The sequence below is a fragment of the Erinaceus europaeus genome, chromosome 19 (genome assembly GCF_950295315.1).
Source record: "Erinaceus europaeus chromosome 19, mEriEur2.1, whole genome shotgun sequence".
Taxonomy (NCBI): Eukaryota; Metazoa; Chordata; class Mammalia; order Eulipotyphla; family Erinaceidae; genus Erinaceus; species Erinaceus europaeus.
In genome coordinates, this window is record NC_080180.1 from 1,388,575 (window position 1) to 1,413,135 (window position 24,561).

Consider the following 24,561-nt stretch of genomic DNA (forward strand, 5'->3'; position numbering starts at 1 on the left):
TGTTAAGCCTTCGCATTCTGTCTGCTCAGTGGCGGGTCCTTGCCCGTGAGTCCTGGCGGCCGGTGAAGGGTCCAGACCGCCGCCGGCCACACACTCGCTCCTCGCTCCCAGGGAGTGGAAGAAGGAACCATCCTGAAGACTCCTGCTTGTATCGCTGTATCAACAGGCACTGGTCGTGAACTGGGGGAATATTCTCATATATTATCAGCTTGGTAACAGTGCTAGAAATATCTTGCGGTCTGGGAGGTGGCACGGGGTAAAGCACTGGACTCTCAAGCATGAGGTCTCGAGTTTAATGCCCAGCAGCACATGTACCAGAGTGATGTCTGGTTCTTTCCTCCTGCCTTTCTCACGAATAAATAAAATCTTAAGGAAAGAAATGATAGATTTGAGGGTTCAAAACTGCAGTCTTGTTCTGTTTCTGAGTGTTGGAGACAAAAGGAGTCAAGATAACGGGTCCCTTCTTAGTACTAAGCGGCTCTGCTTGTACCAGGCACCGTGCTGTAGAGCTGCCTGTCCTGGGGCCTCACAGCCCGGCTGCGCTGGGGAAGGGAAGTGCGACTGGCTGCCAGGCAGCGTTAGAAGCCAGCACCTCATGGGGCCGGCTCGTGGCGCACCTGCTTGAGCGCACATGTGACAGTGCACAAGGACCCGGGTTCAAGCCCCTGGTCCCCACCTGCAGGGGAAGGCTTTGTGAGTGGTGAAGCGGGGCTGCAGGTGTCTGTCTTTCTCCCTCAGTCTCTCCCATCCTCTTGATTTCTGGCTGTCTCCATCCAATAAATAAAGATAATAATTTTTTAAAAAGCACATCAGATTTGGGTAAAAGGGAAGGGAGCGTCTCTGTCACTAAGAACTTCTAGGAGGACCAGCGCAAATGCTGAGAGGTGACAAAGGGGGTGCAGGGGTGGTGAACGCTTCACGGGGTGGCTGCAGGGAGTGCGGTGTCCCCAGATGCAGGGAGCCTGTTAGCAGGAAAGGGGAGTCTTGTGGTCCGGAGTTGTGGGAACCTCGTTTGCAGTTTGGAGAGGCTTGTGGGAAGACCTCAGAGCAGAGTCTTTCTCATTCCAGCTTTGGAGGGAGGCTGGAGCGTAAACCAGGCTGGTCGCAGTTGAGGGGTCAGGCACGGGCGCTGTGATGAGCCGGTGCTCTGGCGCCGCCCTGGCTGAGATGCCAGTGGCCTGCCGAGGGCAGACTCCAGGTGGCCGAGGACAGCTTCAGTCGCCTGCCACAGCTCTGCTGCTTATTGGCTGGTGGAGCCACGTCGGTGCTCGCTCGCTGGCTTCCTCGCTTCCGCTTCCGCAGAAGTCGTGACGGTGACTTCTGAGCAGGCGGGCTCTAAGTCGTCGTTCCATCTTCCTCCCGCAGACGCCACTTCCAGTGAGCAGCAGCAGCTGTTCTGCCAGAAGTTGCAGCAGTGCTGTGTGCTGTTTGATTTCATGGACTCTGTCTCTGACCTGAAGAGCAAAGAGATCAAGAGAGCGACCCTGAGCGAACTGGTTGAGTATGTTTCCACTAACCGCGGTGTGATTGTTGAGTCCGCGTATTCTGACATAGTAAAAATGGTAAGCCTCCAGACCGGGGTTCCTCGGCTGTGTGTCAGTGAGTTCAATTAAGACCTGAGGTGTGACGGGATCAGTGAGGCCGACTGGGACGCGCCCAGAGGAATGCTTTCCCGGGAGTCCTTGTGGAAGGCTCAGGCCTTGCAAGATTGACAAGCCCACCGGCCACAGCAACCGGTGCAGATCTAGAGCTGAAGAGGCAGCAGATGTAAGGTTGCACGGGTGGACAGACAGCACGTCTTTTGTGGAAGGAGCTCGGGAGATGAGGCCGATGAAAATCTGTGAGACTCCACATTTGAGTTCTCAGCAGGGTTGGGGCCAGTCCTGAAAGCAGTCTCATCTGGAACATTTTAATGTCTGTAGTTTCTGTGACACTCGCATTTAACACAGACTCAAAGTAAGCTAGCTAGTATAAATGTTTGAAGTATCTGGTGTAAGAGTAAGTTATAGTGGGCTAGGAGACAGCATAGTGGTTGAGCGCAAAAGACTTAGATGCCTGAGGCTCCAAGGTCCCAGGTTCAATTCCCTAGCACCACTATAAGCCAGTGCTGAGCAGCGCTCTGGTCTTCCTGGCTCTCTTTCTCTCTGTATCTCCCATTCGTTAAGTAAAATATTTTTTTTTAAAAAAAGTAAATTATAGGGAGTCAGGCAGTAGCACTACGGGTTAAGTGCAGGTGGCACGAAGCGCAAGGACCGGCATAAGGATCCCGGTTCGAGCCCCCGGCTCCCCACCTGCAGGGGACTCGTTTCACAGGCGGTGAAGCAGGTCTGCAGGTGTCTGTCTTTCTCTCCCCCTCTCTGTCTTCCCTTCCTCTCTCCATTTCTCTGTCTTATCTAACAACAGTAATAACTACAACAACAATAAAAACAACAAGGGCAACAAAAGGGAAAATAATTTCTTTTTAAAAGTTAAGCCCTTGCTTCTCTGTTTAAAAAAGAATAGAGGAGGGAGCCGGGCGGTAGCGCAGCGGGTTAAGCGCAGGTGGCGCAAAGCACAAGGACCGGCATGAGGATCCCGGTTCGAACCTCGGCTCCTCACCTGCAGGGGAGTCGCTTCACAGGCGGTGAAGCAGGTCTGCAGGTGTCTGTCTCTCTCTCCCTCTCTGTCCTCCCCTCCTCTCTCCATTTCTCTCTGTCCTATCCAACAACAACGACATCAGTGACAACAATAGTAACTACAATAATAAAACAAGTGCAATAAAAGAGAATATATAAATATTTAAAAAATAGAAACACTGCATGTCAATAGACTTCTTGTTTTGTATTATTAAATAGGAGGAAACGGTATTCTGCTGGTTTCAGGTGGTTGGAGTCAGGAATCTTTCATCCTCAGGAAGATAATTATCTTTGTAGAGTTGACAGACTTAAAACTACTCAGTTTCTTGAGTCATACTAGTCTGTTATGTTCTGTATACTAGTTATAGAGTTTAATTTCTTAGACTGAACAGGTAAGTATATATGTTTTGTCTTCTGAAAAACAAAATAAAACTTCTTGGAAATTCTATATGAGAGTGAAGCCAACTCTCCTCCTTAGTCCATTAAGACTTCTTGATATATGTGATTCTACTGGTGCCTACAAAATTAACATTTTTGTTTATTCCCAGCAATAGTACATGTGACTTCAGGGTTTTAAGTACTGTGGCTTCCTGCTGATCTTTTTGAAGCAAATAGCCATCCACTTGGCACTGAGCCCCAACAAAGCAGACGCTAAGTTGTTACTACTATCTAGCTGTGTGGTGACAGTCACTGACTGCTAGCAAGCATTTGACTCACCGTGGAAGCCACTTCATAAGAATAGCTGGCAATGAGCTTGTCTGACCAAACAACCCTTCTCCCTCTGGCCTCACATAGTTGATCTCAAGCGAACCACCCCTCAGAGTGTGGCCCTAAACATTACGCCACCTGCCTGGTCTGCCAGCTCTTCGTTAGTCCTCAGAGCTTTTGTGAGCCGGTAGAGGAAAAGGTACGAAGCTTGCCCTTGTACCGGAGACCTAGTCTGTCATTTCATTTAATCTAAACTGCAGAATCTCACGTGTACTGATCTCAGAGAGATTAACAAGGTGGTGGTTCTTTACGGAGAGTAAATGAAGTTATCGTGTGATTTGTAGGAATTCAAGACAGACATCCTACCTTGTTTCTTAGACACGGTGTGAATGGGTTAGAATACACCAATGAGGGAGTCGGGCGGTAGTGCCGCAGGTTAAGCGCACGTGGCGCAAAGCACAAGGACCGGCGTAAGGATCCAGGTTCCAGCCCCGGCTCCCCACCTGCAGGGGAGTCGCTTCCCAGGCGGTGAAGCAGGTCTGCAGGTGTCTGTCTTTCTCTCCCCCTCTCTGTCTCCCCCTCCTCTCTCCATTTCTCTCTGTCCTATCCGACAACAGCAGCAGCAACAGTGGGAAAAGGAAGGCCGCAGAAGCTGTGGATTCGCAGTGCTGCCACTGAGCCCCAGCGGTGACCCTGGAGGCAGGAAAACAGACTGTTGGGTGAGGGCTGTGAACAGGTAAAAGCAGACATTAAAAAGAGGAGCTTCCTGCTGTCTCCCAACTTCATTTTTTCCTTTAAATAAAAATTGGGAAGAATGATTTGTAAAGAGAGGGATCCAGAGACAGCCTGTGATCTTCGGTGGTTTGGAAGTCCTGCTTCATGGATCCAGGTAATAGGCTGTGGCCTGAGCTTACAGTCGCCTTGAAACCTTTTCTCTCCGATAATGTCGTGTTTATCATGCAGTGCTGAATCTAGTCATACCAAGAACTTACATCTGGGTTTACTTTTCTTCCAGATTAGTGCTAACATCTTCCGTACTCTCCCTCCAAGCGAGAATCCAGATTTTGATCCAGAAGAGGATGAGCCCACACTTGAGGCCTCCTGGCCTCACATACAAGTATGGGACGTTATGACTGATAACATTGTGCTTCTGAGACTGCTGAAACCATGGCTCCCTCCTGGAGACCAGTGTTTATGCAAATATTTCAACTTTTTCAAAAGTGTGTGTGTGTGTGTGTGACCATGAGTAAGGAGGGAGAAAAGAGCCAGGGGCTAGGTGTGGCTCACCTACTGAGCCCAGAGCCCCGGTCCTTCCTGCAGGGAGGATGTTCCTCCCCAGGTGCCAGGGCAGGGCTGCAGGTGTCTCTCCTCCTCTCTCCCCTGCTCTCTCCCCTCTATCAAAAAGAAAGAATGTGGGGCCTTGGCTACCAGGAATGTGGCTCCCTGTAAACACCAGTGATGACCCTGCTGGGGGTGGGTTGAGCGCCACTCGAGCACGTGAATGCCAGGACCGCGCTGGGCACCGACACTGCAGGGCAGCCACTCTACCCACTGTGCCGCCTCCCAGGCCACAGAAATATCTGACTTAATATCCCCTTAACTAAATCCCCCCGGTGCTTTTTTACCTTTGTAACTGTGATTATACATTTCACATTTACTGCTTAAACCATTTTACTTTTAGAGACTTAAATTGTATTGATGGCCCGTTGCTTCTGTAACACTGAAATTTGGGGAGTCGTCTCAGCACCTCCGGTCATGCCTGCCCCAGAGCCCCAGTGTCAGCACCACCTAGACTGTGGTTCACACCCTCCTCATTCCTCACCCCTCGCCTCCTGGGTAACCGCTGTATTTTTCAGTCTTAAAAGTTCATCCTTTTGTGACCCGAAAGCCCACTGTTACATAAAGCGGCCTCTCTGCCTGCCTCCCGGGGGCTAGGGAGAAAGTTGCTGACTGTCCTTCCCACTGGCGTTAGACACATCCCCCTTCCACTTGACTCAGACAGACTTTCCTGAGGCTGCAGCCTGTGGCCACACCGACTTGCTGCCTGTCCGCTCCTGAAGCGGGAAGACAGCCTCGCCGCCAGTCTGCCTTACAGCCGGTGATGGGAAAGGAGAAAGGAAATGGGAGAGTGAAAGTTGGGGGCAGTTCAAGAGAAAGTAGGGGCAGGGATGGTGCACATGTGACCATGTGCAAGGACCAGGGTTCAAGCCCCTGGTTCCCACCTGCAGGGAAGCTGCATGAGTGATCAGGGCTGCAGGTGTGTCTGTCCTCCATCCCCGTTCTCTCTGGCCTGTCAAATAGTATTTTTTAAAACGCGGCCATTACCAGGAGAACATAAGAAATGCCGACCGCAGCAAAGCCAGCATGTGAGCAGCCAGAGCGATGCTGAACCAGCCTCTGCTGCAGGGCACTGGCTCTGGCCGACACTCCAGAGACGGGCAGAGAGGCACAGACACCACAGCGCCAGAGAACCCTGGTTCCAACCTGGGCGTGCGTGCGGCAAAGCAGGTGTAGACATCGTTTCCCTTAGAAGTTGAGAGAAGGGAGACAGACAGACCGACACCCGCAGACCTGCCTCACTGCCCCACTGGTCGTCCAGGGTCCCCTGCCGGTGTGGAGCGGTGGCTCGAGCCTGGGTGCTGGCACACGCACGGTGCTGCGCGCTGAGCTGGTGTGCTGCCGCCTAGCCCGACGTGGCCACTCCATGAAATCCGTTCTGCCTGTAGTCTGCCTCTTCATTGCCTTACCGACTGTGCCACCCACACTTTCAAACACACACGAGGACCCTGGGTTAGTGGAAGCTGGGAAACTCAGCACATTAGAGCTTACCGAGTTTCAGAGTCTGGAGTGGTCTCCTGTTTTCAGGAGCACCACGCATACGTTCATTTGAAATTTCATGCCATAGTCGGTATAAAATTAGTGATACTATTTTTAATAATGGAAAGGTGTTTTGGTTTGTTTTTTTTTTTTTTTGCCTCCAGGGTTATTGCTGGGGCTCCGTGCCTGCACCACAAATCCACTGCTCCTGGAGGCTTTTTTCCCTTTTGTTGCCCTTGTTTTATCGTTGTTGTGGTTATTGTTGTTACTGCTGTCATTGTTGTTGGATAGGACAGAGAAATGGAGAGAGGAGGGGAAGACGGGGGAGAGAAAGACAGACACCTGCAGACCTGCTTCACTGCTTATGAAGTGACTCCCCTGCAGGTGGGGAGCCGGGGGCTCGAACCGGGATCCTTATGTTGGGTCCTTGTGCTTTTGCACCATGTCTGCTTGACCTGCTGTGCGACTTACTGCCCGACCCCCCTGGAAAGGTTTTTTGTGGTTGTTGTTTTAATATTTATTTTCCCTTTTTGTTGCCCTTGTTTTATTGTTGTTATTGATATCTTTGTTGTTAGATAGGACAGAGAGAAATGGAGAGAGGAGGGAAGACAGAGAGGGGGAGAGAAAGACAGACACCTGCAGACCTGCTTCACCGCCTGTGAAGCGACTCCTCTGCAGGTGGGGAGCCGGGGGCTCGAACCGGGATCCTTACGCCGGTCCTTGTGCTTTGCACCACGTGCACTTAACCCGCTGCGCTACTGTCCGAATCCCTGGAAAGGATTTTAAAGGCATGAAATTTTCTGTTCTTAATCCAATGCTGTTGACTAATCAGAAGAGGTCTCAGTGTTTGAATTTCTAAAAATGGTTTTTCCACTAAGATATTTTTTATATGCCCACAAAAGTTAACAGTGCAGATTCATCTAGTAAGCAATGTGTTTTCTGTTAGTCCTGCTGGGATCTGAAGTGTGTGCTGGCTGTTTACCAGAGTCCCCCCCAGCCCTGTCTGATGATGGTCCAGGGGGTTGAACTTGGCACTTGAGAGTCTAGGCACGAGAGTCTGTTTGCATTAACCATTATGCTATGTCTCTTGCCCCTCTAATTTTTTGCTTTAATTTGCTCAAACTTTTTAGAAGGAGTCCGTTTTAAAGTATATATAATTGAAAGTGGATTTTCTCTCAAGACACACATGAAATTGATGGGTATGAAGCCGCAGACTTGTAGCCTCTGCAGTGAGTATTAGTGAAGTGGAAGAGAGACCCAGGTCAACTCAGATGAGACAGGAGCCAGGCCCGGGGGCTTTAGATGAATGGAATGACCAGGGGGCTGGAGAGCCTTTTGCTGTGGGCAGTCTGCTTTCAGCGCCGGTGCTTCGGGTCAGGCAGGCAGAGTTGCCTTCAGCTCCGTGCAGCGTGAGCAGACACGTAAGGTGGCGGGGACAGAAGACTTAGGTCCCGTGACTTGGACTCTCCCTCAGGAGATAACTAGAAAAGGGAAGGGCTGTTGGGGGCCGGGCGGTGGCGCTCCTGGCTGAGCGCACGTTACAGCGCACAAGGACCCAGGTTCAGTCCCCCAGTCCTCACCTGCAGGGGAAAACTTCACAAGTGGTGATGTAGGGCTGCAGGTCTCTCCTCTCTGTCATCACTACCTTTCTTCTCTGTCAAATAAAGATCATTAAACAAATTAGAAAAGGGCTGTTGGGATCCCTGAGCGTAGGTCAGCAGAACAGCTTACTATTACCAGTTTATAGAACGCCAGCACTTACTATTAACCAGTTTATACAAAGGATGCTTCCTGGAAACAGCCAGATGGGAGGATGGAGGGGGCTCGGCTCCCAGGCGCTCCCCCGCAGGGCTCCGTCCCATTCAGGCAGCAGCCGGAGGGAAGCCCTGGAGATTGAGCGCAGTGTGTCTGCAGTCACTTACCTCGCACACACACAGGTCCAACCCAGGAGCTTACAGTGAAGAATCAGCGTCCCTAATGCTCAGGGTACCCGGGCCAGCTGACTGTTTCTTACCGCATCTTACCCTCACAGCAGCCCAGCTCTGGACTCAAAGGCGGGCACAGGGCAAGAGGCGCAGTGGTGCCTGGGACTCCCTCTCAGCTCCGGTTAGGGGCCACTGGGGACTTACACCTCATCGCTGTCACCCTAGGTAGCAGCGTCAGGCAGACACGCCACAAACTCGGCACTTCCCCCAAACGCTGTGACCGAAACGTGCTGTCGCGCTCAGAGGAAGCCTGTTGTCTGCGATCCTTGATGGGGCCGAGGCCTGCGGAACTAACTGTGCTGACTGTTGACTGGGCCTTTTCCTCTCCCTAGATGTTGTCTGCGCAGAGTACTCTGCGAGGAACTGGGGTAGAGCCCCCGCGCCCCACCTGTAGTGGGGACGCTTCACAAGTGGGGAAGCAGGTTTGCAGCTGTCTCTCTCCCCTCCGCTCTCAGTTTCTCTGTGTCCTGTCAAATAAAATGCAAAAGGAAAGATGCCTGCTGGGAGCCGTGGCTTTGCAGTGCTGGACCAAGCCCGAGCAGTGGCTCTAGAAGCAAGTGTGTAGCATCTGAATGAGGAAGTGATAGAGAAAGTCAGCAGACAGGGCGGGCGCGGTTCAGCTTTAGCTCTAGGCGTCAGGCACTGAGCCTGTGTACTTGAGGCTCCTGGTCCCGTCCCGTCCCCGGCGCTGTTTGTCCTGCAGTCTTGCTCTGGTTGGTGATTCTGTTTCCCTCTTCTTGAAACTCTTTATGTTGCAAGTAATGAAGTTATTACTAACTCATCATACTTTTAGGAGATCGGAAGTCTCCCCAAGTTTGTGGGAGGTATGTCTTTAGATGAGGAGTACTAAATTAGAGTCGGAATCTAGTAGGCATCATCTTAGCTTTGCTTTGACTTTTCCTCATAGTTGGTGTATGAATTCTTCTTAAGATTCTTGGAGAGCCCTGATTTCCAGCCTAGTATTGCAAAGCGTTTCATTGATCAGAAGTTTGTACAACAGGTAAGGAACTCTTTTTTTGTCATAATTTTTATAGCCATACTCATGATTTATTAACTCATGATTAAATTTTTCAAAAACGTAATGATTTCTCTCTATGTAATAACATGTAATGTTTTTTAAAGATTTTTAAAGATATTTATTCCCTTTTGTTGTCTGTATTATTGTTGTAGTTGTTTTATTGATGTCATTGTTGTTGGATAGGACAGACAGAAATGGAGAGAGGGGAAGATGGGGAGAGAAAGACAGACACCTGCAGACCTGCTTCACCGCCTGTGAAGCGACTCCCCTGCAGGTGGGGAGCCGGGGCTCGAACCGGGATCCTTATGCTGGTCCTTGTGCTTTGCGCCACCTGCGCTTAACCCGCTGCGCCACCGCCCGACTCAACATGTAATGTTTTTGCTAACTAGCATAAAAATTAAGTTACCTTGAAAATAGAATTTGTGATCAAAGAGAGCATGTAATGAAGTCAGATTACCCAAATCTAAATTCAGTTATTTTTTTTTTGTGAAAGATTTTATTTATTGATGAGAAAGATAGGGGAGAGAAAGAACCAGGCATCTCTCTGGTCCATGTGCTGCCGGGGATTGAACTCGGGACCTCATGCTTGAGAGTCTAGTGCTTTATCCACTGCGCCACCTCCCGGACCACTAAATTCAGTTATTTTATAAAGACTAGAAAGCAAGCCCCTTTACAGTATCTGAGAAGAGTCTGTAGGTATCTCTCTTACTCCCTCTGTCCTATCAGATAAAATGAAAGAAGAAAAAAAAAAAAAGGAAAAAAGCCACCAGGAGCAGTGAATTCATAGTGCCGGCACCAAGTCCTAGCGATACCCGGGAGGCAAAAAGGGAAAATAAAACAGCACTCAGGGCCAAGGAGATAGCATCTGAAACTCAACAGATTTTCATGTCTGAGGTTCAGTCCCTACTGTACCATAAGTCAGAGCTGAAAAATGCTCTGGCTTAAAAAAAACAGGGCAGAGGATAGATAGCATAACGGTTCTGCAAACAGACTCTCATGCCTGCAAGGGCTGGTGTCCTACCCACTGTGCCACTTGTCTGCTGCTCTTTACCTGGGTAAAGCGGACACGTGAGCTTCTGACTGCTCTCTGCAGAGATCGCTCCATGCTGCTGTGGACTTTTGTAAACATATAAGATGTTACTGATTTAGCCAGCTTGAACTGGTTTCACATTCATTTTTTTAAAAAAATATTTATTCCCTTTTGTTGCCCTTGTTTTATTGTTATTGATGTCGTTGTTGGATAGGACAGAGAGAAATGGAGAGAGGGGGAGAGAAAGACACCTGCAGACCTGCTTCACCGCCTGTGAAGCGACTCCCCTGTAGGTGGGGAGCCGGGGGCTCGAACCGGGATCCTTAAGCTGCTCCTTGAGCTTTGCACTTAACCCGCTGCGTTACCGCCCGACTCCCGGTTTCACCTTCTTTAGGCACTTGCTAAATTAAAGATGGGACCAAAGACAGTTTCTCTTTTTGATTGGACAGAAAGAATGAGAGGGAAGGAGAGATAGACATCTGCTTCACTGCAGGTGAGGAGTGGCAGCTCAAATCCGGAGCCTTGCGCTTGGTAATGTGTGTTTCACCACGAGTGCCCCGCCCGCCCCACCTTGCTTCAGGATGGATCTGTTAGCAATACTTCATCCTAACAGAATATATTCATTTTTGAATTATTGGCATATAGAATCACACAAAGGCTTGGTTTACGTAAATATTTCTAGCAAACTGGAAAAAACACATGTGCTTACTAATTTGCAGTCTGTAAGTAATTCTTTAATATGAATTATGTTTTACTTATAAAATGGAAATACGACAGAACCACAGTATAAGGGGTATAATGCCACACAGTTCCCATCACCAGAACTCCATATCCCGTCCACTTCTTTGAAAGTTTTCCTATTTTTTAAAAAATATTTATTTCCTTTTTGTTGCCCCGTTTTTTTTTTTTTTTTGTTGTTGTTGTTGATGTCGTCATTGTTGGATAGAATGGAGAGAGAAGGGGAAGACAGACACCTGCTTCACCGCCTGTGAAGCGACTCCCCTGCAGGTGGGGAGCCTGGGGCTCGAACCGGGATCCTTACGCCGGTCTTTGCGCTTTGCGCCATGTGTGGTTAACCCGCTGCACTACCGCCCGACTCCCCAGCTTTCCTATTCTTTATCCCTCTAGGAGCATGGACCCAGGATTATTATGGGGGTGCAGGAGGTGGAAGGTCTGGCTTCTGTAATTGCTTCTCTGCTGACATGGGTTTGGCAGGTCAATAAGACAGAGTTCTAAGGCAAAAAAACAAAAACAAAAACAAAAAAACACTGGCCTTTCGAATGTTTGTATATTGTAAGGAGTGTGAAAAGCATGCCTAATTTGCCTTAGCTTCATTTTTGTAGTAAGAATTAAATATAATGCAAATCTTTAAGATTTCATGAATTGCCTTAGTCAAAATTAAATGAAGTTTCAGCTCGGTTATTTTTTAAAAGTAATTTCTCAGATTTTCTTTAAAGCTCCTGGAGCTTTTTGATAGTGAAGACCCCAGAGAGCGTGACTTCCTGAAGACAGTCCTGCACCGCATCTACGGCAAGTTCCTCGGCCTCAGAGCCTTCATCAGGAAGCAGATCAACAACATCTTCCTCAGGTGAGCTGGCCAGTCGCCCCGCGCTGCACCCTGCCCCTGCCTGTTTGCCAGTTCCAGCTGCTGTCGCTCAGAGCTAGCATTTATCAAGTAGGCCATTATTTTCTTAAAACAAATTACTCAATAGGTATAAGTACTTCTACTTTCTGATTTTTATTAGAGAGGGAGATAGACACCTTCTTCACTGCTTGTGAAGCATCCCCCTGCAGGTGGGGATCAGGGACTTGAACGCAGCCCCTTGACAACTTTGACCTGTTTTCCCCCTTCTCGATAGAGAGGGAGAGACACCTGTAGCTGGGCGCCAGGTGCACCATCGCCGGTCCCAAGTGAACCTGTTGGATAGGTGCTTCCATCAGACTTGACACTGACTAAGATCTGAGCATCAGGGCCGCAGCTCCACAGCCAGAGCGGGCATCACTCATTTTTAAGTAAAATATTCTGTAGTCTGAGTGGGGAAAAGAAGTTAAAAGACTGCTTGTGAAATAGCAAAACCAAACTCTTTGTTTTAAATTCAGGTTTATATATGAAACAGAGCATTTCAATGGTGTTGCTGAACTCCTTGAAATCTTAGGAAGGTAGGTCTTCTCTTTTACTGGGTTGGGGCATGTTCCACCTGACAGTGTAGACGGCAAGGCGGACTGTTACAGAAGGGGCATCCTTCATGCGCGCTCGAGGGAATCTGAGGCTCCTGTTCTTGCAGACTGTACAGCAGTGTTCACTGGGGGAAGCTTGGAAGTTTGGACTCCTTGCCCAGAGACAATCAATCCAAGAGAAACTGGGAGGGAGGGAGAGAGGTGTAAAGCAGCTCGCACGTGCCTGCTGGGGCACTGCGTGACTGACAGGAGCGATCTGTCTTGAGCAGCTGTGAGCAGCGCTGGTCCTCAAATGTGCACCAGCAGGACTGACAAGTGAAGTGACGGCTTACCCTGCCCTGCTCTCTCTCCCTCCAGTATTATCAATGGCTTTGCACTGCCCCTGAAAGCAGAACATAAGCAATTTCTAACGAAGGTTCTTATTCCTATGCACACTGCAAAGGGACTGGCCCTGTTCCACGCCCAGGTAAGCCTCAAAGCAACGCAACGCTCTGCTTTGTGTTGGAATTGCCCATATCCTGCCTGTATGTGCCCGTTTCTTTCAAAATTTACAAAGGAGTATGTTCACACTTGAGTGTATGTTTTGCATTGAGATAATATAACATGTTGAAATGAGGTGATTTTTATTACCTGAAAATGCTGGGCAGTCAGTGTTATTCACAGCAGCCTGTCCTCTGACATTGCAGCTTGCGTACTGTGTCGTGCAGTTCCTGGAGAAAGACACCACACTGACGGAACCGGTAAGAATGTCCATTTGCTTTTGGTGTGGGCTTTCCGTAGAAGTGCTGAGGAGGAGTGCCCGGGACTCAGACACCTGCCGCCTGTCTCCCCACCCTCGTCTTCAAGAACTCCCCTATATCCTGGAAGTTTGACTTTGTAGGAATAATAGCATTTCCTTAAGTCACACGGTAGGGACTGAGACCATTCCCTTTGGTGGCTCACCTGGTTAAGTGCACAGGACCCGGCTTCACCCCCCCACCTACAGGAGTAAGGCTGGCTGTCTTTGAATTCTGCTATTTACATTTGAGAGAGAAATAGGAAAGGCAGTCTAGAATACACTGTAACCTTGGTGAGAGAATGTTTTGAGTATTTTCTGGGCATCTTAAGTCTAAAAGAATCACCCTTATAACTCCAGACTCCCTAAAAGAAAGGGAAATCTCCTGCTGTCCGATACTCAAAATCACACATTAAAGCTTAACCCTAACTGATAACTCGAGAATGACTAGGGGAATAATTGCTCACATCTGGTGAGTAGAATATTTCTATAGTTAAAGAATGACAACAAACAACGGGCTTTACCTGTTACACAGGCACTTTTAAAAAATACTTATTTATTCCCTTTTGTTGCTGGATAGGACAGAGAAGGGAGAGAAAGACAGACACCTACAGACCTGCTTCACCGCTTGTGAATCGACTCCCCTGCAGCTGGGGACTCAAACCGGGATCCTTACATCAGTCGCTGCGCTACCGCCTGACTCCCAGCACTTTTTTTTTTTTTTAATATTTATTTATTTATTCCCTTTTGTTGCCCTTGTTGTTGTAGTTATTGTTGTTGTTGTTGATGTCGTCGTTGTTGGATAGGACAGAGAGAAATGGAGAGAGGAGGGGAAGACAGAGAGGGGGAGAGAAAGACAGACACCTGCAGACCTGCTTCACCGCCTGTGAAGCGACTCCCCTGCAGGTGGGGAGCCGGGGCTCGAACCGGGATCCTTGTGCTTTGCGCCACCTGTGCTTAACCCGCTGTGCTACCGCCCGACTCCCAGCACTTTGTTTTTATAGAGGTCCTTGGTCACCATGATGTGAACACTTGGCCAGGTGCCACCCCTTCCCTCTATTCTGCTGGGCTGTCTAGTTCAGAACTTTTCTCCTGCTTTAGACATAGCCTCCCGTGGCATATCACTGCTTTTAAAAAGTTTCCCAAGATAGGGGCTGGGTGGTGGCGCACATGTTACAATGTGTAGACCCAGGTTTGAGTCCCTGGTCCCCACCTGTAGTGCAGAAGCAGTGCTGGAGGTGTCTCTCTTCTCTATCCTTCCTTCCCCTCTTGATTCCTGGCTATCTCTATCCAATAATTAAAAAAAATTTTCCAAGATTAAGCAGCTTCTTTTTTTTTTTTTTTTTTTTGCCTCCAGGGTTACTGCTGGGGCTCGGTGCCTGCACTACGAATCCACTGCTCCTGGAGGCCATTTTCCCCCATTTTGTTGTCCTTGTTGGACAGGACAGAGAGAAGGGCAGGAGAGAAAGACACCTGCTTTATGGCTTGTGAAGCAACGACCTTGCCACATGCACACTTAACCCACTGCACTACTGCCCAGTCCTCACAGTTTTTAAAAATAATGAATTAGGGAGTTGGGCAGTAGCGCAGCGACCAGCATAAGGATCTTGGTTTGAGCCCCTGGCTCCCCACCTACAGGGGAGTCACTTCACAAGCGGTGAAGCAGGTGCCTGTCTTTCTCTCCCCATTTCTGTCTGTCCTATCCAACAACGACATCAACTACAACGCCAACAAAAAGGGAATAAATATCTTTAAAAAAAAATTAAAAAGTGATCGGGGAGGTAGGTGGCACAATAGATAAGGCACTGAACTCTCAAGCATGAGGTCCCAAGTTCAACCCCTGGCAGCACATGTACCTGTGTGATGGCTGGTTCTTTCCCTCTCTCCTCCTATCGTTTTCATTAATAAATAATATTAAAAAAATGAATCTGAACCTTTCTTCTTGCAGGTGATCAGAGGATTGCTGAAGTTCTGGCCGAAAACATGCAGTCAGAAGGAGGTGGGTTTGGGCCCGGTGTCCTGTGAGCAGAGCAGCGAGTAGTAGTGACCACCACCCTGGTGGGAGCTCATCCCAATCTGTCACTTGTTCCTAAATTTTTTTTTTTAACCTAGGTGATGTTTTTAGGAGAAATCGAAGAAATCTTAGATGTCATTGAACCGACACAGTTCAAGAAGATCGAGGAGCCGCTCTTTAAGCAGGTCTCCAAGTGTGTGTCCAGTCCACACTTCCAGGTACGACCCTCCCCATGAGGCCGCCTTACCGTGACCACCGTCTCTCGGCCTGGACACTCCCCTTCCTACTGCCCGTCTCTTTCAGGTCGCAGAGAGGGCATTGTACTTCTGGAATAATGAATACATTCTGAGTCTGATCGAGGAGAATATTGATAAAATTCTGCCCATCATGTTTGGCAGTTTGTACAAGATCTCTAAGGAACACTGGAATCAGTAAGTCTGTCTGGACCGACATGTTAATTATGGTCTCTGCTTTTCTGCCAGACCCCCAGTGGGTGTACAGGCGGGGGACAGCTAGCGCTCACGAGTGCATCTGTTTCAGGACCATTGTGGCCCTGGTGTACAATGTGCTGAAGACGCTGATGGAGATGAACAGCAAGCTTTTCGACGAGCTCACGAGCTCCTACAAAGCCGAACGACAGAGGTGAGGGCGCGATGCCCAGGGGCCGGGCTCACCCTGCACTGCCAGGTCCTGTCTGTGCTTTAAATAAGCATCGCTCTTTTTCTTTTTTAAAAATATTTATTTTCCCTTTTGTTGCCCTTGCTCTTTCTTGAAAAGGGACCGTGATGATCCAACTCTAGCTAGCCATCTGAGAATTCCATGAATTGCCCCAAAGGTGGCAGTGATTACCATTTAAGAAAACGTATTACACCTACAGCACTATTTTTATATTAGAAGGAAAGTTACTACCGTGGTCCAGGAGATGGCACAGTGGATAAAGCGCTGAACCCTCAAGCTAGAGGTTGAGTTTGATCCTGGTTCTTTCCCATTAATGAATAAAAAAAGCAAGTTCTAGGGAGCCGGCATAAGGATCCCGGTTCAAGCCCCCAGCTCCCCACCTGCAGGGGTTCATTTCACAGCTGTCTGTCTTTTGCTGCCTGTCTTCCCCTCCTATCCAACAACGACAATAAAGGTCAACAAAAGGGAAAGAAAACAAATTCTGCACCCAGCAATTCTGACACCGGCCGGTGTCCTATGGCTCTGCAGCCCCTGGGAAGTAGGCTGTGCTCCCTCACTTCAGCGGGGAGAGAGAGACCACTGCCCCGGAGCCCCCTCTGCAGCAGTGAGGGCGTGAGCCTGCGTCATGCGTGCTCACAGACCTGATCAGGGTAGAGGAAAGTAGTGGGCTGTCAGACCACGGGCTGGGCACTGGCTCCCGTCCGCAGGGCGAGCTTCATGGCCGCCTCCCTCCTCTCTGCCCCAACCTTTACAGTAGTGGGCTAATAAACGCTTACTGTCTATCTACAGGGAGAAAAAAAAGCAACTGGAACGCGAGGAGTTATGGAAGAGACTGGAGGAGCTCAGGCTCCAGAAAGCTCTTGAGAGGCAGAACAGCGCGTTTGCTGTGCTCGGCAACGCGGACGCCAGCTGAGGCCGCTTCTCACCCCTCGGCAGGATAATGTAATTAGCAGCCAGTTTCCCCTGGCAGATGTAAATGAGAAATATATACGGACTAGACATCCAGCGCGGTGCTGTATCTGCGTCACGGCAGAGTCCGCATCACCGCTGAAGATGCGTGAGCTGTCGTGACTTGGATTCTCTGGATTGTGCCGCACACACAATTCTCTGCTCTGTATTTCCCCTTTTCGTGTGCTTTTCACATTGCCACAGCCCTTAGTTACAACCGAGGAACACTTCCCCGTTGCCTCTCCTCACAGAGACACCTGCCCATCTCTGGTCTTACAGACTTGAGGCTGAGCAGAAAAACCAACCCGTAAACCTCCAGACCTTTGAAAGCACAAAATCAAAGCCGGGAAAAGTAAACCAGGCTTCTCCCTTGTCCCCTGGACACCTCCCCCAGGCTGAAGGCAGGGCCTTCCCAGTCCTCACCTGTGTCCGCCCTCTGGCCACTGGAGGCGAGGCCTGCAGGAAGATGCTAGCTCCTCCACAGCCCTGAGGAAGCTGACTGGCAAGAGGCCGGCTACCTCACGAGCTTCTGTTGCCAGAGCACCGTTCCAGCCTCTCCACCCGCGGCTGTGTGACGCAGGGCCTGCGTTGGGTGGGCAGCAGTAAAACCGCCGCTCTGCCCAGGCATCCGGGAGACGCCTTCCTCCGCAGGGTGGACCGTGTTTTACAGAAGATAAAAGGATGTAGAGGCTGGGCGCTGGCACGCAAGGACACAGGTTCAAGCCCCCTGTCCCCACTTGAGGGGAAAAGCTTCATGAGCAGTGAAGCAGGTGTCTCCCCATCCTAGCTAATAAAAGGGAAAAGTGGCCACCAGGTGAATGCTCAGTCTGCCAATGAAGGTACTGTGCCCCGGCGAAAAGCCTGGTGGCAGTGAATAAAGTGTTCGCTCTCGTGCAGTGTTGGGGCTGCTGCTTCACGTTCAAAGAGTAAGCTCAGCTTACTTGAAAACGGCACTGGCTTGCGGGAAGAGTCGTGATACCCTTTAGCGGATGAAACGTACCACCACTTCCCCACAACCCAACAGTTGCCGCAGACCCAGGGGGATACACCTCCAAATCAGTCAGATAAAAGCAAACAGGTTGTTGGGGAGGCGGAAACTGACAAGTCAGACATGGCTAGAGAGCCCTGCAGCACCTGCTCCGGGAGTGGGCAGGTACCTGGGATTCTCTCCAGGTGCCACCGTGAACGCGGCCCTCACAGGTGCGCCTGTGGTTCCCCCTCCCCGCCCCACCAGGATGCAGCTGAGTCGGCTCTGTGCTGACCACGGGCCAGATGCCAGCTCGCTCACACCTCTGTGCCAACCTGACCTTTATTTACCGGTAAAGAAACCACCCCCACCCAGAGGAGGCACCAGCCACGTAGGGTCCGCCCAGAGCGGCTGCTAGCCCACGGGAACAGCACGTCCTGCTCCCCAGGCCCACCTCTGTGTCGGTGTGTCACCTGCCCCCGCCCACTGTCACGGCGAGCCGCACTCCAGGGAGAGGCGTCCACAAACCTGGCCACCCCACTGCACTCTCTCCCGGTGGTCTCCACAACCCGCTCGTGTCACTGAACAACTTCAAAACGTCTGTTAATACTCAAACCACGTGGACGCATCTGTCACATAGGCGAGACACGGCCTCCGGCCTGCTCAGGAGGTGCAGGGTGGCCGCAGGCCGCCTCAGCTTATGTGGTTGGTCGCCTGCCCTCTTCTCTTCAGGTGCCTCTTGCGGATCTTGATCATCCACTTGACGCTCAGTTTGGCGAACTCGGCGGCTTTGAACAAGGCCAGGAAGGCCCCGCAGAGAAGAGCGATGGTGTTCCAAGGGTTGGCGGTGATGATCTGCAAAGAAACGCGGGCTGAGTTCACCTGGTTGTGACTCCTGGACCGCACTGAGGAGAACCCCCACCCTCAGGCTGCCAGGGGGGCGGGAGGAAGCCCTGGGCTGGCTCGGACCGCACCCCAGTGTCTGTGCTCCCTGTCTCCCTGTGCCGGGCCTCACCCACAGGCGACCGTGCTGCGAGACCAGCGCCCCCGAGCCAGCCGGTCCACACCCACCGCCCCCCGGGGCCCCAGTCACCAAAGGCTCGAGGAGACGCCCCCCCCCCCCCCCCCCCCCGCGCATCAGCCTGCTGCCTAGATGCACAAGGGGGCGCAGCGCAGCTGGCCGTCACCGCGGGCAACAGTGTGTCCTGTGAGGTGCTGCCAGCCGCTGCTCCCAGTCTCCAGTGGGTGTGGGGGCACACCGGGGCACCCAATACAGGAAGCTTCCGCACTGAGTGACCGCTGTGGACTCACCCCTTGCCCACGGTGGACAGGGAGGGCCCGGTGCCGCTCAGTGCGAGGTCTATGGGGACGGACCCCCACGAGCCCGACAGTGGCTGAGGCCCTGGGTGGTCCTGCTTGCGCCCCTGCTCAGCTGTACCAGTGGGGTTTGGAGAGACCCAGGGGCGCTCCACCCGTCCCCCCGGGCTGCCGTCCACCTCCGAGGGACACGTCTGCTTCCCGCAAGGCCGGCTGGCACGTGGCAAGGGGACGGCAGCGGCCTCCCGGGCGGGAGTCAGCCATGTGGACGCTGCAGGCCGTACTCACATCCTGGACCTTCTGGATAAACGGGTCTTTCCACTCAAAGACCACGAAGAACAGCTGAGTGCCCCTCTCAGCGACCGGCCTCTGGTCCACGTAGTTCACCACGCTCGTCTGGGCAGGGAGAGAGCGGTCAGGGCCTGCGCCCCCGAGTGACGGAAGCTGGGGCACCTGGCTCACGCGGCTCGGGGTGACAGGCACACCCCTGCCCTGCCGGCCTTGGCTTCCGGAGACAGTCAGGAGGCGGCGACGGTCAGGAATCTGGACCCGTGATGAGGCCACTTGCAGAATTCCATGTAAGACTCAAACACTGGAAAAGCCCACATTTCAAAGCCCTCGATCTTAGGAACCGAGGGTGGCCACCCTGTCTGTCGGGGACACGTCCACGTGCACGTCTGGTCTCGGGGCGGCCGCCAGCAGGTTCTGGGGCAGCTCAGCCACCGGCTGCAAAGCACTGCAGACTTTCAAACAGAACCCCTGCAGACTTCCCTGCTAGAGGAAGCCAGAACGAGCGTGGGCTCCACGAGGCAGGCGGCCAGGGCCTGCCACCAGGGGGCGGTGCGCCCAGACGCAGGGAGCCTGGCCCCAGAGGCGGCGGCTTCACCGCTGACCCAAGGGGTCCCTGGGCAGAGCCTGTCACTTCCAGCAGAGAGCACAAATGGAGGGGCGGGGGGGAGAGGGACGGCGGCCGAGGCCGCAGCAGCCACGGAGCTCCACGGGCTGGCACCCGGCCCCGTGTCTGCAGGGCCGCCCACCTCTTGCCGGAACTCCATGGCCTGTCGCCCGTCCTCCTCCTTGGTCTCCACCAGCGACATCTTGACCCAGGTGCGGAAGCCCCCCGAGAACTTCCAGCTGGACGAGGCGCTCTCGCAGGCCTGCATGAAGCGCCCCCTGTCGGGGCTGGGGCGGGGGTGTGAGTGACCGCAAGCCCGTCGTCCACGCGAGCCCCGAGACCTCCCCGCGGGCCCCTGGCCCAGAGAACGGGGTGTTGGGGGCTGTCAGTGAAGGGGAGCGCCCCAGTGTCCCCTCAGTTCTGTTTGCTTTTCCCTCTCATTTCACAGCGGCACTGGGGACTGAACCTGGGAGCTCGGTGCTCCAGACCAGAGGAGCCGTCTGCGCAGCCATTACGCCGTCTCCCCCCACCCGTCCCCCAGCAGTGCAGACGCAGCCACGGGCGACTGTAGGGCACCGGGGTCCCGGGGAAGGGGCTTCTGGGGGACGGGGTGCAGGGCAGGGGCTCTGAGCCTCTTGACTCGGGACCTCTAGCCCACTCCCCACCGCTCCGGCCTGACCCCCCAGGAGCAGTCGGCGGGGCTCACCTCTGCAGGAAGCTCTGGTAAGAGGAGAAGAGCAAGTAGTCGATGGCGCTGAAGTCCTCGCCGCCCCCGCTCAGGCTGAACTGCAGGAAGACCAGCTCGCGCTTCTTCACCTCCCGGGGGCCGCGCACAATCAGGGCCGACTTCTGCGGGACAGGGCGCCCGGGGCGGGGGACTGCTCTGCCGCCGGCAGGTGCTCCGAGGGATGCCGTGACCCCCGTCCCCCCTCCGCGTGGGGCTCGGCCCGTGTGAACCCCACTCCGCGTCTCTCACCACCCCGTCCTCTGGGGACGCTGACCCTGCACCGAGGCCACGTGGAGGCTCCCTGCAGCCGTGCTGTCCCCGCGTCCCACCCCAGCAGGGCCGCTCAGCTGCTCCTCCACCCAACAGGCCAGGGCCCCGGGGAGGGTGGGAGCCAGAGCTCACAGGAACCGGAGTCCCGGGCCCCCCACACCTCTGTCCAGCACGGACCCCTGCCCTCCTGCTTCAAGGCCCCAGGGTGCACAGGAGGCGGCCCAGCCGGTGACAGTCCACCGCGTGGCCGGGCGGAGGGGCTCTCACCAGGGTCTGATTGGAGAAGGGGTCCGTGTAGTTGATCCTTTGGGTGGTGCAGTTCACGGTGTCCACGCGCGCAGGGTCCCGCAGGGGGGGCACGACCTCGTAGTGGTGCTGGCAGCTCAGTAGCCGGGCCTGGCCGGGGTACAGGGCGATGCCTGCAGAGGCCACGGGCTGCTGTCACCCCCAAGCCACAGCCCGGACGCAGGTGCCCCGAGTGCCGAGGGCAGCACAGACCCGCCTCGGCCCTGGGCTCCGGGGGGGGGGGGGGGGGGGGTGACACTGGCCGCGAGGGGGCGCCTTACCCGGGGCGTCGTAGCGGTCCACCTCCTTGTAGGACACGGACATGACGGGGTGCCGCAGCTTCTCTTGGAAGTCGGTGATGGTCTGGTAGACCAGGAAGCCGGCCACGGCCATGAGCAGCAAGTAGATGAGGATGAGCAGCACGGAGAAGACGTTCTGCAGGCAGGCCTTGCTCACGCGCAGGCTGCTGGGCGCCGGCTCCCCGCCTGGCGCCGGGAAGGACACAGTCACCCGCGGCCCCGTCACGGGCCCCGCACCTGCCAGGCCAGACGGGCAGGACCCACGATCAGGGCCCTCTCCACAGAAGAGTGAAAAACGGGGACCCAGGGGCACATCCAGTTAAGCGCACATAGTACTAAGCGCAAGGATCTGGGTTCAAGCCCCCAGCTCCCCACCTGTAGCAGGGAGGCTTCACAAGCAGTAAAGCAGGGCTGCAGGTGTCTTTCTCTCTCTCTCTCTCTCTCCATTTCTCTGTCCTGTCCAATAAAATGGAAAAAATGGCCTCCAGGAGCAGTGGATTCCTAGTGCTGGCACCGAGCCCCGGCGACAACCCTGGAGGCAAAAAAACAAAAAGGAGGGGGGTACTTGGCAGCGCACATGCAGCACCACACACAAAGCCCCGGGTCCCAGCCCACGGGGGAAGCTCCCTGAGCGGCGAAGCAGGGCTGCAGGTGTCTCTCTCCCTAGTTACCCCTCCCTGCCCGTCTCTGTCTGTCCAGTAATAAGTCAGATCTGATCAGAGAAGCAGAAGCAGCAGAACTGGGTGGGGGGCTACTTGGTGGAGGTGGTGTGCAGGCCCGCAGCCCTGGGCTCTCCCCAGCACCGTGGAGGCGGCGTGGGTGTGAGGGAGAGAGAGAGAGGGAGAGAGAAAGGGGAAGAGAGAGTGAGCGAGGGAGAATCTGCACACGCAGAGGGACAGGACTCGCGTGGGCAGGGGTCCCCTGGCGTCTCCGCGTGCTGTAGTTCTTTGCTGGTGGTCTCAGCCGAGCCCCGCTCGGACCTGGCTGGCGGCGTGGGTCATCTTTCTGCGCGGCTGTCACTGCTCTGCCCATGACGCCAACGCCGCCTGCCTCCCGTACTCGGGGAACTCCCGCAAGGGCTCTTCTGTGGAGAGCGCACTTTCTTCTTTACTTTGTGTTTCACTGACCCTTTGCCACCAGGGCCATCGCTGGCGCTCGTGCCTGAACGGCTCCGTCCTTCCCAGCAGCCATTTCCCCTTTCTTTGGTTGACAGAGGTTGAAAGACAGAGACAGGGAGAGGGAGGGAGAGAAGAGAGACGGCTGCAGCCCTGCTCCATCACTCACCAGGCTTCCCAGCAACAGCACCTACCCTGGGGACATGCCCCAGGCTGCCCTCCTCCTCCAGGGAGGCCACCCACCTCCCTCTGCCCGTGGGCACTCTCAGCCCCAGGGGCATCCGCTCTCGGTGTCCCTGCCCCAGCTTTGCACCACAGACACTGGCTCCCCACCTCAGAAAAAGCCCTTATATCATGGCCCTTATCACAGGGTCCTTGTCACACAACCCTTGTCACACAACCCTTGTCACACAGTCCTTGTCACAGGGTCCTTGTCACACGGTCCTTGTCACAGGGTTCTTGTCACACAGTCCTTGTCACAGGGCCCTTTTACCAGCCCTTGTCATGGGCCTTGTCACACGGTCCTGGTCACACGGCCCTTGTCACACAGTATCACACAGTCCTTGTCACACAACCCTTGTCACATGGCCCTGGTCACATAGCACTTATCACACGGCCCTGGTCACATGGTCCCTGTCACATGGCCCTTGTCACATGGCCCTTGTCCCACAGCCCATCACACGGTCCTAGCGACAGCCCTTGTCACATGGCCCTGGTCACACAGCCCTGGTCACAACCCTTGTCACAGCCCGTCACAGCCCCTGTCACATGGTCCTTTTCACACAGCCCTGGTCACACAACCCTAGTCATAGCCCGTCATAGCCCCTGTCACACAGTCCTTTTCACACAGCCCTTGTCACATGGCCCTGGTCACATGGTCCTTGTGATACAGCCCTTGTCACACAGCCCTGGTCACACAATCCCTGTCACACAGTCCTTGTCACACAGCCCTGGTCACACGGCCCTTGTCATATAGTCCTTGTCACACAGCCCTGGTCACACAATCCCTGTCACACAGCCCTGGTCATACAGCCCTTGGCACACGGCCCTTGTCACACAGCCCTGGTCACACGGCCCTTGTCATATAGCCCTTGTCACACGGCCCTGGTCACACGGCCTTGGTCACACAGTCCTTGTCACACAGCCCTGGTCACACAATCCCTGTCACATGGCCCCGTCACACGGCCCCTGCCACACTGCCCGGGATGTTACTCATGTCCCTCTTCGCCTCCACCTACCCCGCACTCCACACAGAGGGAACCAGCCACGGGAGAATGGGACGTCTAGTCTGTGGAAAGCGGCTATGGCACAACCCAGTCAGTGAGAAACGGCGGCTGGACAGCGACGCCAGGCACGCAAAGCGGGAGCAGCGGCGACAGATGGGGCTGCAGCAGAGCAAGCTACCCAGGTAACCGCTGACTCCGTCGCCGGGAGAAGAAATTACACCACGCGTCTGACGAACGGCTGATGTCAAACATCTGTAAAGAGCTGGAACAGCTCAACAAAAAGAAAACAGAACCCAGTCAACCCACGGTGCCACCTTGTCCCGCCTCACTTTGGCTGCGTCCAGAGACGCCAAGCTGAGACCTCAACCCTCCGGCTCCAAGACTCAGCCACCAAGCTGCAGAGGCTGCCATGACGCCACCCTGACCTCCCTGGGCAGACGCCCTCACCATGTGCCCTGGAGCCTCCCCTCCCCAGAGCCCTGCCCCACTAGGGACAGACAGACACAGGCTGGGGGTGTGGATCCACCTGCCGACACCCATGTCCAGCGGAGAAGCAATGACAGAAGCCAGAACTCCCACCTGCTGCTCCCCATAGAGAATCTGGGTCCAGGCTCCCAGAGGGATAAAGCACAGGGAAGCTTCCAATGGAGGGAGCTCTGGTGGTGGGAACTGGGTGGGACTGTCCCATGATCTT

At 53.7% G+C, this 24,561-nt stretch overlaps 2 protein-coding genes and 1 long non-coding RNA gene across 10 annotated transcripts in view; 1 reads left to right on the forward strand and 2 right to left on the reverse strand.

Annotated features, from left to right (window-relative positions):
* Positions 1–17,579, forward strand: part of PPP2R5A (protein phosphatase 2 regulatory subunit B'alpha) — a 58,269-nt gene extending 40,690 nt beyond the window's left edge. Inside the window, exons 2-13 of one of the 4 annotated variants that reach the window (XM_060178399.1) lie at positions 1,366–1,501; positions 4,339–4,440; positions 9,056–9,125; positions 11,631–11,761; positions 12,274–12,333; positions 12,709–12,817; positions 13,038–13,091; positions 15,075–15,125; positions 15,239–15,358; positions 15,444–15,571; positions 15,681–15,782; positions 16,608–17,579. In XM_060178399.1, coding sequence (XP_060034382.1) covers positions 1,366–1,501; positions 4,339–4,440; positions 9,056–9,125; positions 11,631–11,761; positions 12,274–12,333; positions 12,709–12,817; positions 13,038–13,091; positions 15,075–15,125; positions 15,239–15,358; positions 15,444–15,571; positions 15,681–15,782; positions 16,608–16,731 — 1,187 coding nt within the window. In that variant the 3' untranslated portion in view covers positions 16,732–17,579. Of the gene's footprint in view, positions 1–1,365; positions 1,563–4,338; positions 4,441–5,036; positions 5,160–5,853; positions 6,114–9,032; positions 9,126–11,630; positions 11,762–12,273; positions 12,334–12,708; positions 12,818–13,037; positions 13,092–15,074; positions 15,126–15,238; positions 15,359–15,443; positions 15,572–15,680; positions 15,783–16,607 lie in introns of those variants that run through there. The other 3 variants (XM_060178398.1, XM_060178401.1, XM_060178400.1) reach the window with 3 other exon arrangements.
* LOC132534588 (uncharacterized) lies at positions 12,258–15,511 on the reverse strand. 2 transcript variants are annotated; one of them, XR_009546288.1, is made up of 4 exons: positions 15,388–15,511; positions 15,061–15,145; positions 12,982–13,061; positions 12,258–12,533 (listed from the first exon to the last, which is right to left on the reverse strand). It is a non-coding gene; the product is annotated as an uncharacterized LOC132534588 (long non-coding RNA). The 2 variants fall into 2 exon arrangements; XR_009546289.1 differs by having other exon boundaries at positions 15,061–15,234; positions 15,388–15,501.
* A 478-nt stretch (positions 17,580–18,057) lies between the features above and the next one.
* PACC1 (proton activated chloride channel 1) lies at positions 18,058–24,422 on the reverse strand. Of its 4 annotated transcripts, none has more exons than XM_060178404.1 (7): positions 22,811–23,005; positions 21,509–21,763; positions 21,210–21,361; positions 20,652–20,794; positions 20,088–20,232; positions 19,339–19,446; positions 18,058–18,588 (listed from the first exon to the last, which is right to left on the reverse strand). In XM_060178404.1, the coding sequence occupies exons 1-7, from the start codon at positions 22,920–22,922 to the stop codon at positions 18,427–18,429; spliced, it is 1,077 nt and encodes a 358-aa protein (XP_060034387.1). In that variant the 5' UTR covers positions 22,923–23,005; the 3' UTR covers positions 18,058–18,426. The 4 variants fall into 4 exon arrangements, with proteins under 4 accessions (XP_060034387.1, XP_060034388.1, XP_060034386.1 ...); XM_060178405.1 differs by lacking the exons at positions 18,058–18,588; positions 22,811–23,005 and adding exons at positions 22,507–22,726; positions 23,880–24,422 and having other exon boundaries at positions 18,606–19,446; XM_060178403.1 differs by lacking the exon at positions 18,058–18,588 and having other exon boundaries at positions 18,606–19,446; positions 20,088–20,223; positions 22,811–23,016.
* Positions 24,423–24,561: the final 139 nt, after the last annotated feature.